The sequence below is a fragment of the Taeniopygia guttata genome, chromosome 3 (genome assembly GCF_048771995.1).
Source record: "Taeniopygia guttata chromosome 3, bTaeGut7.mat, whole genome shotgun sequence".
In the NCBI taxonomy this organism is placed as follows: domain Eukaryota; kingdom Metazoa; phylum Chordata; class Aves; order Passeriformes; family Estrildidae; genus Taeniopygia; species Taeniopygia guttata.
This window is the reverse complement of record NC_133027.1, coordinates 33,995,646-34,011,862: the sequence shown is the minus strand read 5'-3', so window position 1 is coordinate 34,011,862 and position 16,217 is coordinate 33,995,646. Positions and strand designations below refer to the sequence as shown.

Here is a 16,217-nt window from a genome sequence, read left to right as displayed (position 1 = left end):
AGACTTTCTGGGGGTTAAACCAGATAGTCTTATCCTAAGTGACTGCTAGATTGATTTCTGGATTGAGTTTCTCCCAAAGCTGTGTCTGGGTTTTTATCTTACAGAGAATGAGATAGAGTGGTCAAATACAGAGCCCGGAGTAAGCTGACAAACAATTACATATCCACATAGGCACCTTCCCCTTGGTCTTCCCAAAACTTTTAACAGGACAGCCATAGGGTTTAGTGTTAAAGCACGCTCACTGGCCCTGTGTGTTTGCCAGAGTAGAGGTGTGTCTATGAGACGCAGTGTGTCTGCAAAGCAGACTGTAGACAAGAGATTTTTCTTAGATGTTGATTTGGTACCAGTAGATTAGACAATTGGTTTTTTTTTTCTATACACCCTTGCAATTGTGACATCTACTTTACAATTGGAATGAATAATTTATATTTCTTTTGACTTAAGAATGATACCAAAGTAACTGGTAAGTGGTCCCACACCTCTTTTATTTAGCAAGAACTTCCTTTAGATTGGTAACAGGGCAACTATTGGGGTAAATTTTTTACTTAGGATTTCAGCAACTGTCCTACTTTCCTGGGATAACCAAAGGAAAAAGGACTGTATCCCCACAGTAGCTGCAAGAGCTGCTTTGAGAGTTTCCATGACTGTGCTGCTACTGTCCAGGTACAGAGGAAGCCTGTAGCAGCTCCTCACAGAGAATCACTTCCCTAGCTGACTTTTTCCCTCTTCACAAAAAATCAATTAAAGCAAAACCAGCACATTTACAAAGATCAGGAAAGGAATTAGTGTCCTTCAGTCACAGCAGAAAAGTTGTCTAGACCATAGCAGGGTAGTAGATGCTGATTGCAGAGCATCCACACTGCCCAGTGAAACCTCCCCAAGCACAGGCTGCTCATGCACACACTTCACAGTACCTGAGCTGGGTCTCCAAGGGGACAGCACAGTGACACTGGGAGTCTAAAACATTGCTTCTGTGTGTGTGTGTGTCTGTAGTGGGATGAGGTTTTAGCTCCAAGTGAAAGGATTATGCTGAATAGAATCCACTAGGGTAATGATTTTATAACAGGATTGTGAAAGTACCTATTGCCTGTTCTGGGACTTGGTGCAGCCCAATGGAGTTTAGGGATGTCTTGAGCCTCCTGGGATAGTGTTGGAAGAATGTGAAGGCTCAGGGACTGGAAGCCTGGCAACTCTGTCTTCAGGGAACAACTTCCATCACAAATGATCACCAGAATTACCCCAAAGAATGGTAGTCCATGCAAAATAATCCAAGAGCAGCTTTGCTGTATGGTACTCACATTTCCTGGAATCACATTTGCCTCTTTCAGGGTCATATCAAGACCATGTAGTCCTGTGGTCATCTGATGGACACTAACATAACAGCAGAGATTCCTATTCTTTGTTCCCAAGCTTATTGCTTTGCATGTCATATTGTTACATGCAATTCCATCCTCAAACTCTTCTCCAGTTCTCTTTTATATTCCCAGTTTCTGTTTTATACCATCAATATCCAAATCCTTTTCTATGTTAATGTTACCTCTCAATTTTGCATCATCATCATCTTCCATTAGGATATGTACATTTTCCCATGACAACACATGCTACATGAAAATATTAAATTATAGATTGATACAGACCAACACTGCTCCCGGAGGAAATTTGCTACATACTTCCTTCTAGTATTATGACTGTTTGCAGCAAAAACTCCTGTGATCTGCGTTCTAACTATCCTCTTTTCACTTCCTTTACATAGCTCCATCATCAGTTGATGATTCTCTGAGTGGAATAGAAAGAGAGTAAACAACATCCAAAGTGGATTAAAGCTACCACAGTTCAAGAGAAAAATAACACAGAGACAATACTTTTGTCCTCAAAAAATTGTGTTGCCATCATATAATCTACTTCTTGTGAACATGAGCCATGTTTTGTTGCATTTATTCCAGACATACTAGCAAAAAAGCAAGTAAGATCAGCTTTGCTACATAAGATCTGCTGCTGTCTTTCGTGCCTCTCTTTTTGTATTTAAGGATATATGTTAAATCTACTATTTAAATTGCATTTACAAGATCTTATTCATCTGAATATCCAGCAATCTTTAATTTAGTCTACACTTTTTGATCTCCAGGAAACTTTTCAGTCTGTTTTTGTGTTTCACTAAGAGTGTCTACTTTTTTTTTCTGATATACTTTTGATGTGGTTAATTGTTTGCCTTGATTCTGAACAACTTCATACCAGTTTCTGGTTAAAAAATTCATGCCATATTTTGCAGCTTTGACTTCAGAAAAATCCAGTTCTAGCATTCCTTTCTCTTAAGCACTTCAGTGCGTCCTGCCTCACTATGTAGTTTTCTCAGCTTATGAAACTTTGCCCATTCAAAATCCTCACTGCATGTACAGATCACTTTTGTTAATCCTTCCATTTCATCATCGGTCCTTGCCAGAAAACAATGAGCTCCTTGGTGAATTTTCTTAGCCTAAAAGATTATGAGCTTCATTAATTCTGGCTATGGTTTACATGTCCAGATGAATGAGTCTGAATGAAGTTGTTTTACCTGAGGCACCTCCTCTGCATTTTTTTTGCAGAGAAGATGAATGCAGTACCCCCAGCTTTCTTCTCCTACTGGCATGTATAGACATTTGTTTTAAAATACAAGATCCTGTGGAAAGAATCATGTAAATGTCTCTGTCTGAGACAGTCACTGCAGGTTGCTCTCTGAGTTCCTGAAGAGAAGCAGACATTTTAAGGCTGCAACCCAGAAATAAATATTTCTAGTCCTTCCAATGACTAATTTTGCATAGAGAGGCTAGACATTTATCTCAGAAGTAGCTTCTACAAGGCACATAACTGCTGTTAAAGGAAATTAATCAAAATGCTGCTCTGCTTTAACCAGTTGCTTCTGAAACAAATTATTGCACCCATTTTAGTGCTAATGAGGTTGTGGATTCTCTCTGTTACCTATTAACACTGTTGGAGACAGGATACTGGTTATTGGAGCCTTTGATATGATAGTGTGTCTTGCTCTTATTGCAGACATTTTTAAGATAATTATGTCACTTAGATTTTGGTTCACTGATAATTAATAGTAGTGAGATTCATTTGCTAGATAATAATTAGTATTATCTCTCAGTAGTCTTTTATAAATTAAGTACAAAAGACAATGCTTGCTCAAAATGAAACGCTAATCTGAATATCTGCCTTAAATTATACATTAGATTTTGTACAGAAAATGATCATTTTGGGAGATCTCTATAAAAGGTAGTGCATATAAGGTGGTGTATATTTGTAGAAGGTTTTCTACTAAAGATAAGTTGATGTGCTCACAAACATACACATATTTGTCTAAAATGTTACAGTTCACTTAAATTTGCATGGCCACAATTTCATTCTTCACCACAAGTCATCCTGATTAACCTTGTTGTCTTATATTCTTAGTTAAGCAGTCAATAAAAAATTGGAAATTTAACACATCTTCCTTCAAGCCAGGAATGGCTTTTCCTCTGATCATCCATACAAAAACTTACTACTGAAAATATTATTCTAAGAGGAAATAATGCAATTAGGTATTGGCTTTTGTTTGTTATTTAATCATTAGGTCCAACATATCGTCTCGGTTAATGTAGGCCCTGATTTGTCATTAATCAGATATGTAAAATAACAAATTCTTTCTGAAGAAATAATTCAACTTTTACTGTAAGGCTAAGGAGAGCAAAGAAAACTGCACTGAACTATTAGATAGTAATGAAACACCTTGACATCTGAACCATTTTATGATACTCTTATATCTTCAGGCTGACATATAGAAGAACAATAATACCAATATTAAGCAGTATAGAAGTACCAAGTGGTACTGACATTTTGACATAAGAAAGCTTAAGGTGAAATACAGACACTCAGTGCCAAAAGATTACGTGATTTCCACAAGCTCAGCTGAGGTAAATCTGATGGAGGTGAATTTCCCCAGCAGTTGATGTGCAGTGATGAAAGGAAGGAGGGCCACTTCCATTTCAGAAACAGGAATTTCTGCAGCAGGAAAGTTGCTCATAGACTACTGAGCTGTACAGTCATGACACTTTTCAGGTAATCATTTTTCATCAGTTTAATTCCTTCTAATACTTGTGAATATTTTACCAATATTCACAACAGCATTTAGGCTGCAAAATTTGCAGGGGTGAGTATTTTAAAATACTGATTGATTTTTTTTTCACCAAAACTGTGTCTCCATTTTTCCACAATATTATAAGCTCACTATTTTCTGGTTTTCACTTGTGATAGATAAGTCTTTGCATCCTTTCTCTTTATTGATTAGAGGGAAAACTTTTAAAATAGCTAGGTATGAAATAATGGATAACAAGTACTATTTGGGAAAAAAATGGGCCCTCTTTTTATAAACACAAAGCTACATCCGTGAAGAATACTCTAATGATTGTGATGAGCATTTTAAACCCTATTCCTTAAAAAACATTTGGATTACAAGCCCAATTGTACAAGCCAATTAATTGGAATTTGAAGGTTCAATAAAGTCCTTTTCTGTAGCTTTTAGTATAAAACTGGCATTAACTTGAATACTACATGGAATGAAAGTAGTCAAAACAGATTAGATTTTATATTTGGTTATATCAAAAAAGAGTTTAGCCTGAATTACCTGGCATTAACAAACAAAACTCAGAGCTATTTAACATAAATGTGCAGCAACTCTATTACACACAGTACATGGTATTGTCAGTAAGTGATCTTTGAAGATTAGCAGCCAGGGAACTTAACAATCAGATGCATTAAATTCAGCTGTCAAGTAATATAGTGACTCACAAGAACTTAGAACAAATTTAGGAGAAAAAATCCCAAGTAATTCCAGTTCAGTCTATGTGTGAGGAAGAGCAGATTTCTGTCCAGTGTGGGTGTGGTCTCAGGTACTAATCTGAAAAATAAGTGAAAGTACTTTACAAGGTTCCTAGATAAGAACACAGAAGGCTAAGAGGACTGAAAATTAAAGTATTCTGTTATTTTTTTCTCCTCCTTGGTTTTCCTCTGTCTTAAAATATAGTAGCAGTGCCCCAGGCCTATGAGCATCCTGACAACTACTTTGAAATGTAACTAAAACAATGCAATCAGTTCACACTTTACTACCAGGTGGTAACTCTGCATGTTATCTGTCTGCATGTTATTCCTCTCACCACTCTTCAAAGGGAAGCTAACAAAAACTGGGGGGCAGGACTTGGGGGAGCAGGTGTCATCATCCCAAACTCTGCACAGAGAATACACTCCTGACCCATCTCTTTCAGTTCTGCTGCACTCCAGCTAATACAGCATGTCTCCAGATTGCAACCTAGGCTCTCTTAGTATTACACATAAAGATATCCTAGGACATACTTGGTTCATGCTACTTTTAATTTATCTCACTATGCCAGTTCAGGAAAGTTTAACTGAAGCAGACTCATGTGGATTTACCCTTAGCTGCTTGAGGATAGAAAATAATAATGGAATTCATAATTAGACAAATTGCCAGTTTTATTACTTCTGACCTCCATATCTCAGTTCCAGATAAAGGAACTACTGCTCCATACTCTTAGATGAAAAACCATTTAGATCAAGGCTCGGCAAGAAGCCTTGGGCAAACTTGATATATCTATCTAGAGCCATGACAGAGAAGAGCACTTTATCAATATCAGTAAATCCTGATGAATGCCGAGACACCTGAGCCTTCTAAATCAAATGTGGGCTTCAACCAGGTTTTGTCTAATAATTGGTTGCTGAAAGCTGAATGCGAGGTAGGACATAATTAATTGGATTCTCCCTCCTCACAGCATAGCAAAGCCCTAAAGTGCCAACTGTGAAGGTTTAGGATGTCAGGCAGGGATAGGAAATTAGCTTGCAGAAGATATAGGAATGGAATTCTCACCTTCTCCAGCAGGTAAGATCATGTGAGATGTGATTTTTTTGGATTGACATTTCCAAACCCCAAAATTTATTTAGAAAGTCAAGAATTCTGCACTCCATATACTAAGCCATTGTCCAAATACTGTGAAAATTTTATATCTGCTTGGCAAACATGAAAAATCCATATTTGGTTTAGGTACTATATGATAACTAATTCCATCATAATGACATACTGATCTAGAGATTAAAGGGCTAAGGGACAATTTGGGGCTTATTAAATGAATTGATGCACTATTTTAGCTTGTGAAACAAATCAAATCTTGCTCTGCCAGGGGACAAATGTCATTTTCCATGACCATGAATACATGTAATATTGGGCAAGTCACTTGCACTTTCTTTCTGTTTCCTTTCCTTAAATGGGAATCCCACTTCCTGACTGCAATGAATTTATGGGCAATACATTTGTTAAATACTATAACTATGCTGTAATAGAGAACCTGTGTAAGACTCTTCCAAATAGAACAGAGGCACTTTTAGTTCTCTCACATTTAACCAATCTACAGAACATGTGGATGAACCTCCAGGACTTGCGGCATCCAGCAGGTAGTAGGAATAAGTGAATAAGGGAGAACCATCCTTATGTTCCTGATGTTTCCTTTGGACATAGATAATATGAGAAAAGAAAATGCTGGGGCCTGCACCTGATGTGTTTGGGTTTTGCCATCAGAATAAAAAAATTGCACAGAAATACACACACATATCTAGAGGAAGAATTCAAAGAAATAAGTGAACTTGCTTTCTCTTATATCAGTTTCTCCTCTGCAGAGGGAAATGGAATCCTAAGAAACTAATTTCCCTTTAATTTGCCAGAAGACAGCTTTGCCTGAGAAACGAGCTTTCAAGCTAGAAGGCAGACCAGCTCTAATATTTACCCACCAGTAATCCCCTGTAAGGATTATACATTTTAAAGGGAGAAAGGTGTGTATTCTGTGATGATCCTTTTACTTCTCAGCATTTTTCATAGTTGTTCTGTCAAAAAGTACTGCTTCTTTGAGAACACAGTCCTCCTGTAAATGTGTAGGTGACTAAGATTGTTGATGCTTTTCAAAACCCACTGGTAAAAATCCCCAAATCTCAGAAAAACTAATTCCCAGACATGCAAGGCAATAATAGCCAAGATGCAGCTTATGCAGCTTACCTGTCTAAAATGGAGGACTTCCCATTGTAAGATTGCTAGTCTCATTCTTGACAGCAGTCATCTTAGGGAAAAAAAAAAAAAAAGAGAGAGGTGATACACAGGCAATACAGTCAAACCTTAATTAATGTTGAATTTCTACTCACTTGTGGCAGCATGTTTCTTGTGCCAGAAAAATGGCAGAAGATGATGTAAAACACAATTAGTGCCTAGCTAGTAGAAGAAAAGAGAGATTAAAAGAAAATTTTGGGAAAGAGTAACCAGTTTCTTATTTTGCGCACGAGAAAAGCCCATGGAACCCGTGTCTTGCAGCCACATATTAAGTCACTTAAAATTGCTGTATCGTCGGCTGCTACTGATGTTTCTGCAGCCAGACTCTGTGCTGTGAGAGGCGGGACACTGACATCCTGCCATTGTGGCCTAAGTGAAACTCAGGGTGAGTCTGTCCCCTCTGAACGGGAACTCCCCAAAGAGTGTTTGGAGCTCAGCATTGTGGCTTCCCCTGCATGATTTACCCTTTTCTGGGCTCAGTCAGCTGTATGAGGTAAAAATGAGCACTTCATAGGTTGAGTAAAACCCTCTTGAAAGGGATGAATATAACCACTACTCTTTGTTCAAGTTCATAGTTAGGAACTGCACAAGAAGCCTCACACCAAATACCACCACGCATTACCACTCCAGACAAACGTGTGCAATGTGAGATCCCACTCAGGGATTTGGACTGTCTGGGTGGAGGGCTTATATAGGTGGGGTTTCTGTGAGTATTTTTGTGGATGTGTGTGGGTGGGACAGAGAGAAAGCAGAAGGGAGAGTGAAAGAGAGAGGCAGGGGAGGAAGCAGGAAAAGAACAGAGAGGATATCTTAACTTTATTTTTCTTTTTTTTTAAGCAGATATGTGCTTGCTTTGGTTGTGCTCCGAGCAGGCACACTTGTTGTGCCCACACTAATAGCAAAGGCTTAGCAGCCCAGGCTTACTAACCATGGCTACACTGTTTATGGTTTGGAGCTGACTCATACCCATCCAGAGTAAAGGCTAACAACAATGCAGTTAAAACCATAAGAGATCTGAAAAAACATCCCAGATGCAGGTAGAATAAGCAAGCTGTGTCTTATCAGAAAACCATAAACGTCTTAGATTTAAGCAGGGCACTGCCCATAAAAGTTTAAATTAATCTTAGCTGTGGAAATTCATCTTTCAGTTCTTGTCCTTCAATCCGGTAACTTAGCTACATATACATTCTGGAAAAATTTCTCTTCTTAAATCTGAAACTGAAGCACACTCTTCAGTTATCTTCTTCATAAATGAACCAATCCTTATTATTAACTGGTTTTGTTTACTTCAGCTTTCAGCTATGAGATTGTGTTTGTCTCATTTTTCTGTTCTCTGACATTTCATCCATATTCTGTGATGCTGGCTAAATCCAGCTGATGTGCATCAAATCAAATACAGATATACCCATAAAAAAAAAAATCAATTATTTCAGGCCTCTAACTTGAATAAGGTATGTCCAAGTCTAAAATGAAAATCCGAAACAAATCTTTCAGCTTTCTTCTGAAGGTGTATGTGAAGCATATCAGCGCCTATGTCACATCTGCACCAGATGAAGTAGCAAAATTGTCATGTTTCTCCATCGCCCCAAGAAGACAGAAGGAATATAGTCAGGAAGCCTAGCTGGCCTTAGAGAAACATCTAAGATCTGCTTTGACAATTTCTGCATTTTATAAGAAACAATCAGTGAAGAAAGTTCATGAAGAGTTATTGGAGCCAAAACTAAAAACTTAGATCACCCCCTGTCCTGGGTAAAGGACCTAAGGTTCTGAAGCTGAGGATCACATCTTCTTTTCCACTGGGTGGAACTCAAAGGCTTTTTTCATTTCTCTGGTGCTGATAAATTACTGGCAGCTGCAACTCCAACAGGTGGTAGATACTCAGAAAACACAGGTAAAAGACCATTGATTTCAAGTTTGTTAATCAGCTCTTACTCTTAAAAAGACATTTCTGCCACATGTCCTGAAGAGAGGAGACATCCCTCTTTTAATGTTAAGTGCCAGAGCAGAGCTGGAATTACCATCAGCACTGGTTAGGTGTAGGCAAGCCAAAACCTTAGAGCGTGCTGACTGTAACTCCTAGTGCTGCCTTCCTCTGACCACACAGAATGCAGGAATCTGACACGATTTCACCCAACAATTTTAGAAGTCCTGCACAAGACAAAGGGACTGCAACTTTCAATGCTGTGATGTTCACTTATAGATTTAGATGCAAGCTCTCAAGAAATATACTGATTTTCCAGCTATGGTAGTTGTATTACATTTGTCCTGAGAATATGTATCATTTCAAGGGTAAACACTACAGGTCTTTTCATATGTTGATATGTCTTATGAATGTCTCTGAACTCTACATTTCAACAACCTTCTCCAAGGACAAAAGGATAATTATTCTATATCTTGTGCTTTGAAAATTTAAGCCTAAATAATTCAGTGAGAGGTTTGGTGTGTCTTTTCCCCTTAGATTTAATAAGGATAGGATTCATTCTTCTTATGCATCTCACAGTGCAATGGTCAAACCTGGCAACGTTTTTAGTCAGTGATTGAGAGCATGTCTATGTGTTCCCCACATAATGAGGAGTGTTACACTGGGCTAACAAGCACAGCTGACTGAAAGCTGGTTGCTTCATGCTGAAGCAACAGAGGTATTACCTCTGCATTACAAGGCAACAGTGATAATAGCAAATTTCTTTTTCATAATCTAGCTGCATACATAGCTGTAGATAAGGTGTTTAAAGGGAAACAAAGAAGCAGACAAAGCTGCAGAGGTGGGCTTGAAGCTGTGAGCCCATTAATTTCCTTTCTAAGACAAACTTTCAGTTAAGAAGCCAGAGAAACCTTAAATCAAGAACATAACTTTTTAGCATATATCTTATTCTGTATCCAAGTACAATATGTCATATGCAACATATATTACAATAGCATACTACAGTATATGTCAGGTAATATTTATTATATTATATTATTTTACATTTTCAATTACATGTATATTTTGTATAGATGTGCATATAAAAATAATTGTATGTTTAATTATAAAATCAACTTAGTACCCTAATTTAAGGTAAGTTTTAAAGACTAATGGCACTCAATATAGCTGAACAATCTCACCTCCCCTGCTCTTCAAATACATGTCTCTGGCATATAGAGGTACTATAGCAAAACACTGAGGCAGTTTGACTTTACCAAGTGTAAATCAAAATGCTTTCAGAATCCACTAGCATATTGCAATCCAGCAGCTTTGATTTCTTCTCACAAGAGTTAAGAAGAAATTCACTTAATCAGTACAGCTAGGCTCAGTTTACCAACTTCTTTTAATACTTTATCACCTTTGTAGAAAACTGCACCCTCAAAATCAATCATCACAACTCCTGCTGGCAATTGGGATTAAGGAAATTAAACTCAGGAGATACACTGGTTGTACATACAAAGCTGATCCCCATGGGGAGATTGCTTCACCTACTAGAGCCTGCCAGAAACATCTCATCACCACACTGGAAGAAACACAGTTCTATAAAGTGGCAGTATCATATATGCTAATATATCTTGTAGGCCTCTGTAATTTTCAGTTAGAGGGCTCTGGCTTCAGCATTGCTTTATCAGTAAAGCCCATACCAGGCATATTGCCTCAGCTATGGTACCTGTCTGTTAAAAAAAAATGAACAAACAAAAAGAGATCATCAGTCAACTCCAGATAACTCTCTTACTAAAGTTCTCCAGAGTTTAAATTCCAGATGTCAAAATTAGCAAGTACAGGATCCCTTCAGCTCATCACTGGAAACACTTGTTACCATATTTGCTGACTTTCACTGTTCACTTAGCTGCGCAGGTTCCCCTAGGATAACAATGCCTGAAATGGGTAATAGTTTAGCATTTGGGGAATAGAAGAAGCAGTATGAATTTTCAGAAAGACTGAGTTCTCTTAAGTTCTAGTTTAGTTTAGTTAGCTTCAAGGCCTTTACAGAATGAGACAGGTAGGTTTGTACACAGTTTAAGTATCATTCATATTTTCAAATGCTTCATGTCTTTGCAGTTGTCAGGGAAAGATTTATTGAAGGGCTAGGCTTTGGCCTCACTTTGCTTTTATCAAAGGTAATGGTTTCAATGTTTTCAGTGGCAGCAGACAGTTAACATCAAATCTTTGGGAAATCCCACCAATGATGTCTCCTGGGTCTGAAGATGATACGTGATGTAAAATTTTGTGGGTTTGGGGGGTGGTCAAGCTTGTTTCAGTTTTGTTTGGTTTTACTTATCTCAGGGTGTTAGGAGCAAGATGCCACAGAAAAGGGATGGACTAATTATATTCTCATATATGGCTTTACTAGAAGGAATAATTATAAGACAAATTCAGGAAAAAAAAGACCTGCATGTAACAAAAAAACTAAAGAATGTGTTGCACGCATGCTGTAAAGGAAAAAGGTTTGTAAAGACAGCCATATCTAAAATGCCAAAACTGTTATAAATATATCTGATTAGACTTTACCATGTCTGCATGCGTATTCAGGGGTTTTTGTTTGGAGTTCTTCTAATAATGATCAAATTTCACCAAGAAATGCTTTTTCAGGACAATGACTGTGTTCTGTTTACTATACAGAATCATGCATTCCTGCAGTAATGGTTTTCAATGACGATTCTAAACCAGCACTCCTGAAATTTTTTTTAAAATAAATGTTTAGAAGCTGCAATTTATAAACTCCATAAAATTATCCATTATCTTTATTTCCTGGGTTTCCTTAACTGTTCCTTGGGTGCTATGACTAGACTTTGATATATAACAAACATAATTTATGACAAAATTTGTGTCTGGTTTATGTGTTTACTTACTGGTTGATATGTTTACTTACAGGTTAATATGTTTACTTACTACATTATCTAGCAGTTGATTTAGGATTTCCCGTCTAAATTACCCTGTCTATTTAGAGGCCTTATTTGATAATATTTCCCATTGCATTGTCTTTTTCTTCCTGTCAGCTGAATCAATAATTTATTGGTATATTTTTCATTAAATAAACACAAAATAAGCACAGTTAGCCCAGGAAAACACATGCAAGGGAAATGGAAATAGTTATTATATGTTTACATTACTTCCTTGTTATAGAATAGCCAGTAAACTAACCTCTCCATCTCTAGTGCAGCCTTACAAAAGACTGATTCATATTTAACATTTAACAGCAGATTCTTACCCAGAAGCAAATACAGCTTCAGTGTAAAGGAAAGAAAAGAGAAATTTCATTGCTGCAAACTCAGGAACTCTGAGCCAGACCAGTGCAGCTACAGTTTGTGTTCTTTTGCATTCTCTCCACTTTTTTCGTTTGAGGCAGATTAACTGATTACAAAGAAACTCTAAGCAAAGACTGAAGAGAGTTAGTAATAGGGCGTGCAGAGAAAATGCTTGTTTTATTTAGCTGGTCCAGAATTTCAACTTTAGGAGCATTGACTTGAGCTGTTCAAAGTGTCATTAAATGACAAGCTCAGAAAACATTGTTCCTGTGCTGCAGCATTTTGTCATTAGTCGAGATGGACTCTCCACATTTTCAATTAAGAGTAGCAAAATCTATACAAAAAAAAAAATTAGGAACATAAATAAATGTATACATACAACATTTAGAAAAAAATTTAACTACTATTAAACTTTAGCTGATCTAATTTGGCTTTTTCTAGTATTAGTCCCTATATTTAAATTCTTACTAATTATTGACAGCAGGGTTAATGCTGTGGGACAGAAACAACTCGCTAGTTGGATTTTTTTCTCATTGTATGTTAAGAAAGGACCTACCATTAACCTAAAGTTATCTTAAAATTAATTAATTTTAAAGTTTAAAACACTCTTTTCCCTATTTTTGTCATTAGGATATATTATTTCAAGAGAACTGATGGAAATGCTACTCTATACTACCAGAAAAAGAATAATCTAGACTTATGAACCCCTTTATCATATTTATGTGGGTTTTACAATTTCAGAGGGTGATTCAGAACCTTAGGAGGATGAAGAATGTCTCATAGCCACCCAACTCTCTCTGTGAATGAAAGAGGATGCTCAGGGATGCTGGTTTTCTGTGTACACACTGCGAGTTCTGGCTGCAGCTAGGCTACCAGAAGAACACCTATGGAACCCTGAGCTGCTCATTACCACCCCCACCAGAGATTTCCACCTCCCAGGTTCTACCAGTGAAACTTGTCTGGTTGCTCCCCAGCCTGTGTCGACATGAGCCAGGCCCACTCACTTTCAATGACAGGTCTTTGCAGGTCCATCTTGGTTTGCTCAAACTAACACAGAGAGTGAGTTTTTGAAAGACTGGGCCAGCAGACTTGAGGGCAGGACTTTGCAGAGGATTTTTATGGTCAAGGGGTTGGAGGAGTCCCTTGACCTAGCAAAGCTGCCACTGAAGTGGGGCAGCACTGCAGGTGCCTTCTTATCTGACAGCAAGAATGCACGACAAGTTCTGTACTTTAAGTGCAGCCAGTTCCAGCAGAAGCTAAATGAAATCTTCTGTTCCAGCTACAGATTACTGTCCTGCCTCATTAACTGGATCTTAGCATTTCCCCAAACCCCACACTGTATCTGGGATTGCTGTTAGTCTCATTTTTTAAAGTAGTTTGATTAATGAAATACCTCCAAATATTTGTGTTTCTAGTCTAACCCAATTTCATAAGTAGTGAACTAGGGTGTGGCCACATAAATTGATATATTGGTAGACCTGACAGGGATGTCTAGTTTCACCTGGTTAAGTGGTAGGTGGAGCAATACCTAAGACCTTTGTTAAAGCCTTTTGGAAAGCAATCATGTCTTCTTCTGACTGGTTGATATGAACTCCTGTCTAAAAATCACTTCAGGATGCTTCTCTTTTCTAATTTTTTAGCTACTTCATTCTAGAAGTACTTAGACATGATAAGACTAAATGTGGAAAGCGGTGTATTCCAGCTAAGTTTCCTGTATTCATAAACCAAATACTAACTTCACACTGGAAACATGAGCATATATATTCAGAAAGGACTGACACAGAACTAAAGACAGAATGCTGAAGGCAGGGCTACTGCAAGTAGAATTACTCATCAGAAGGTTTAAGATGATACAATCACTTCTCTGAATTCTTGTGTAACTGAAATGAGACTCTTCCCCTGTTCATGTAGATGAATTCAAGGTTTACTTCTTTTAATACTACTTTATCTCAAAAGGTGGAATCTTTCTTGGACCAGCTGTTGCACACAAGGAAAACAGAAGGTAAGACCTTAGATAAGGGAGATGAAAAACATTGTGATGTTATTTGTCTCAGCTTAGTGTTCATATTACTACTTAGAATGGTGGTGTTGCTGAAGCTGCAAAATGAGCTTGTATATTAGAGGCAATAAGTTGCCTCGTGGAATTGTGTAATAGCGTAAGAAAACTTGAATGGCAGTCGGTTGCCTTATTTGACAATGGGCTGGATAACCATGTGGTGTGCTTCTTACTTAACTTCAGTGCAATTGAATGTGGTATCTGACCCTGCTTTCAACAAAGCGTTGGACTACACAATATGCACAGGTCCCTTCCCACTTCAATCATTCTGTGACCTTAAATGTTCTGTGAGTCTGTGATCTTGAACGTTAACAACTCACTGGCTGATCATAGCATGTAAGTGTCCAAAGTAGTCCAAGTTTTATGGTGTATATGGTGTTAGCCTACTTCTACTCAACTTCATTGATCTGATTGATTCCTCTTGACTTGTATGGAAACTGTGTATTCCAGATGCTCTGTTCCTGCTAATAATCAGGAGAAAATAATGGAAAAAAAATTAGATTTCTAAATTTAACTGCCCTTCTAATATGTGTAAAACTGATTGCACTTTTATTGATTTGTACAGTAGAAAAGATGGCTTTGTTTTCTGTTTCATAGTAACTAGATACTAAATATCTGGTTTTTGCTATTCTCTGTAGTATTTGTGCAGAGGAGTATAGAATGAAAGTTCAAGAGGTTTAAAGAGTAGTGTAGCTTTGAGGAGGTAGAGATGTCCCCAAAACAGACGTAGAAGCAGCTTTGCTGAATACTATGATATGTTCCAAAAGCTTGATAACTTGAAAAACGTCATTATAGTAGTTTGGAGTGCTTGATCATTTGTCTTATTTGAAGATAAAATGTAAAGCTGTTCTGAAGTTTATTTTAAATGGTTTCTGTGAGTTTCTTCCTACCAATTGAACTGCATGACAGGTTTATTTTCACAGGTAAATGTCATAGATTATTTTTACTTACAAATAACAGTTCTGAAGTAACAGAAAATTCTATACAGCACTGGACATAGATAATGATAATAAAATAGTTACCACACTTCAGAATGCCTATGTTTGAAAGAGTGGAACAAAAAGTGTGTTGAGACTGTTTAGTCTGTATATCCGTAGCCCCTTATCATCACAATTAGGAATTATCTGCCTACAGCCACATACTCATCTACAAGGAACTGATGACAATGTCTCCTTTGACAATTCCAAGGCTATATTTCAGGCTGGCTCTGTAGACCAGCCAGCATACCTTTGACACAAAATGTGATGTAGGGCTACATTACTTTGATCTGTGTCCTTCTTAAATCTTGTCATAAAAAAGTGATAGTGTGTTACAGTTGCATCTCCTAATTACTTAAAAACAGAAAGAGTTGTGGAGTTAAGCTATAAACTAATTTCTATGACAACCAAAAATATGGTCAGAATATGGCTTTTCTAGCAGAGCCTACATCTGTGGTACAGAAGTTTTCACCACATATTGGAAAGGAGCATTTTTGCCTTTTTCCTCTGAAATCCTACAGATCAGTGTTTCTCTTGTTAGTATCAGAGCTTTTCAGACAAGAGGCATCTTTCTATAACAGTGGGCCAGGTATGATGGAAAAATACAACAGCTGCAGAAAGATAAAGCCACCCAATAATTCCTGTGCTTTTTAACTGAAAGCTGTAGCAGTAGGCCAGCCAGCCTGAACATAAATTGTGTTACAGAGAGTGTCACACAGACACAGAGGGGTGAGTATATACATAGTAGAAAAACAACTTGCTGCTATTCTCAGGTTTTGGGAATTTCACCTACAATCTGGCACTGTCCAGAGACCTGATAAGACTTGCAGTGACAGTAAGTGAACAGAAAAAA

The 16,217-nt window shown here is 37.6% G+C and overlaps 1 protein-coding gene across 1 annotated transcript in view; it reads right to left on the bottom strand.

Moving 5' to 3' along the window:
* Positions 1-16,217, bottom strand: part of LOC140683521 (uncharacterized) — a 54,466-nt gene that overhangs the window by 35,387 nt on the left and 2,862 nt on the right. Inside the window, exon 3 of the mRNA XM_072926115.1 lies at positions 7,073-7,133. Coding sequence (XP_072782216.1) covers positions 7,130-7,133 — 4 coding nt within the window. The 3' untranslated portion in view covers positions 7,073-7,129. The remainder of the gene's footprint in view (positions 1-7,072; positions 7,134-16,217) is intronic.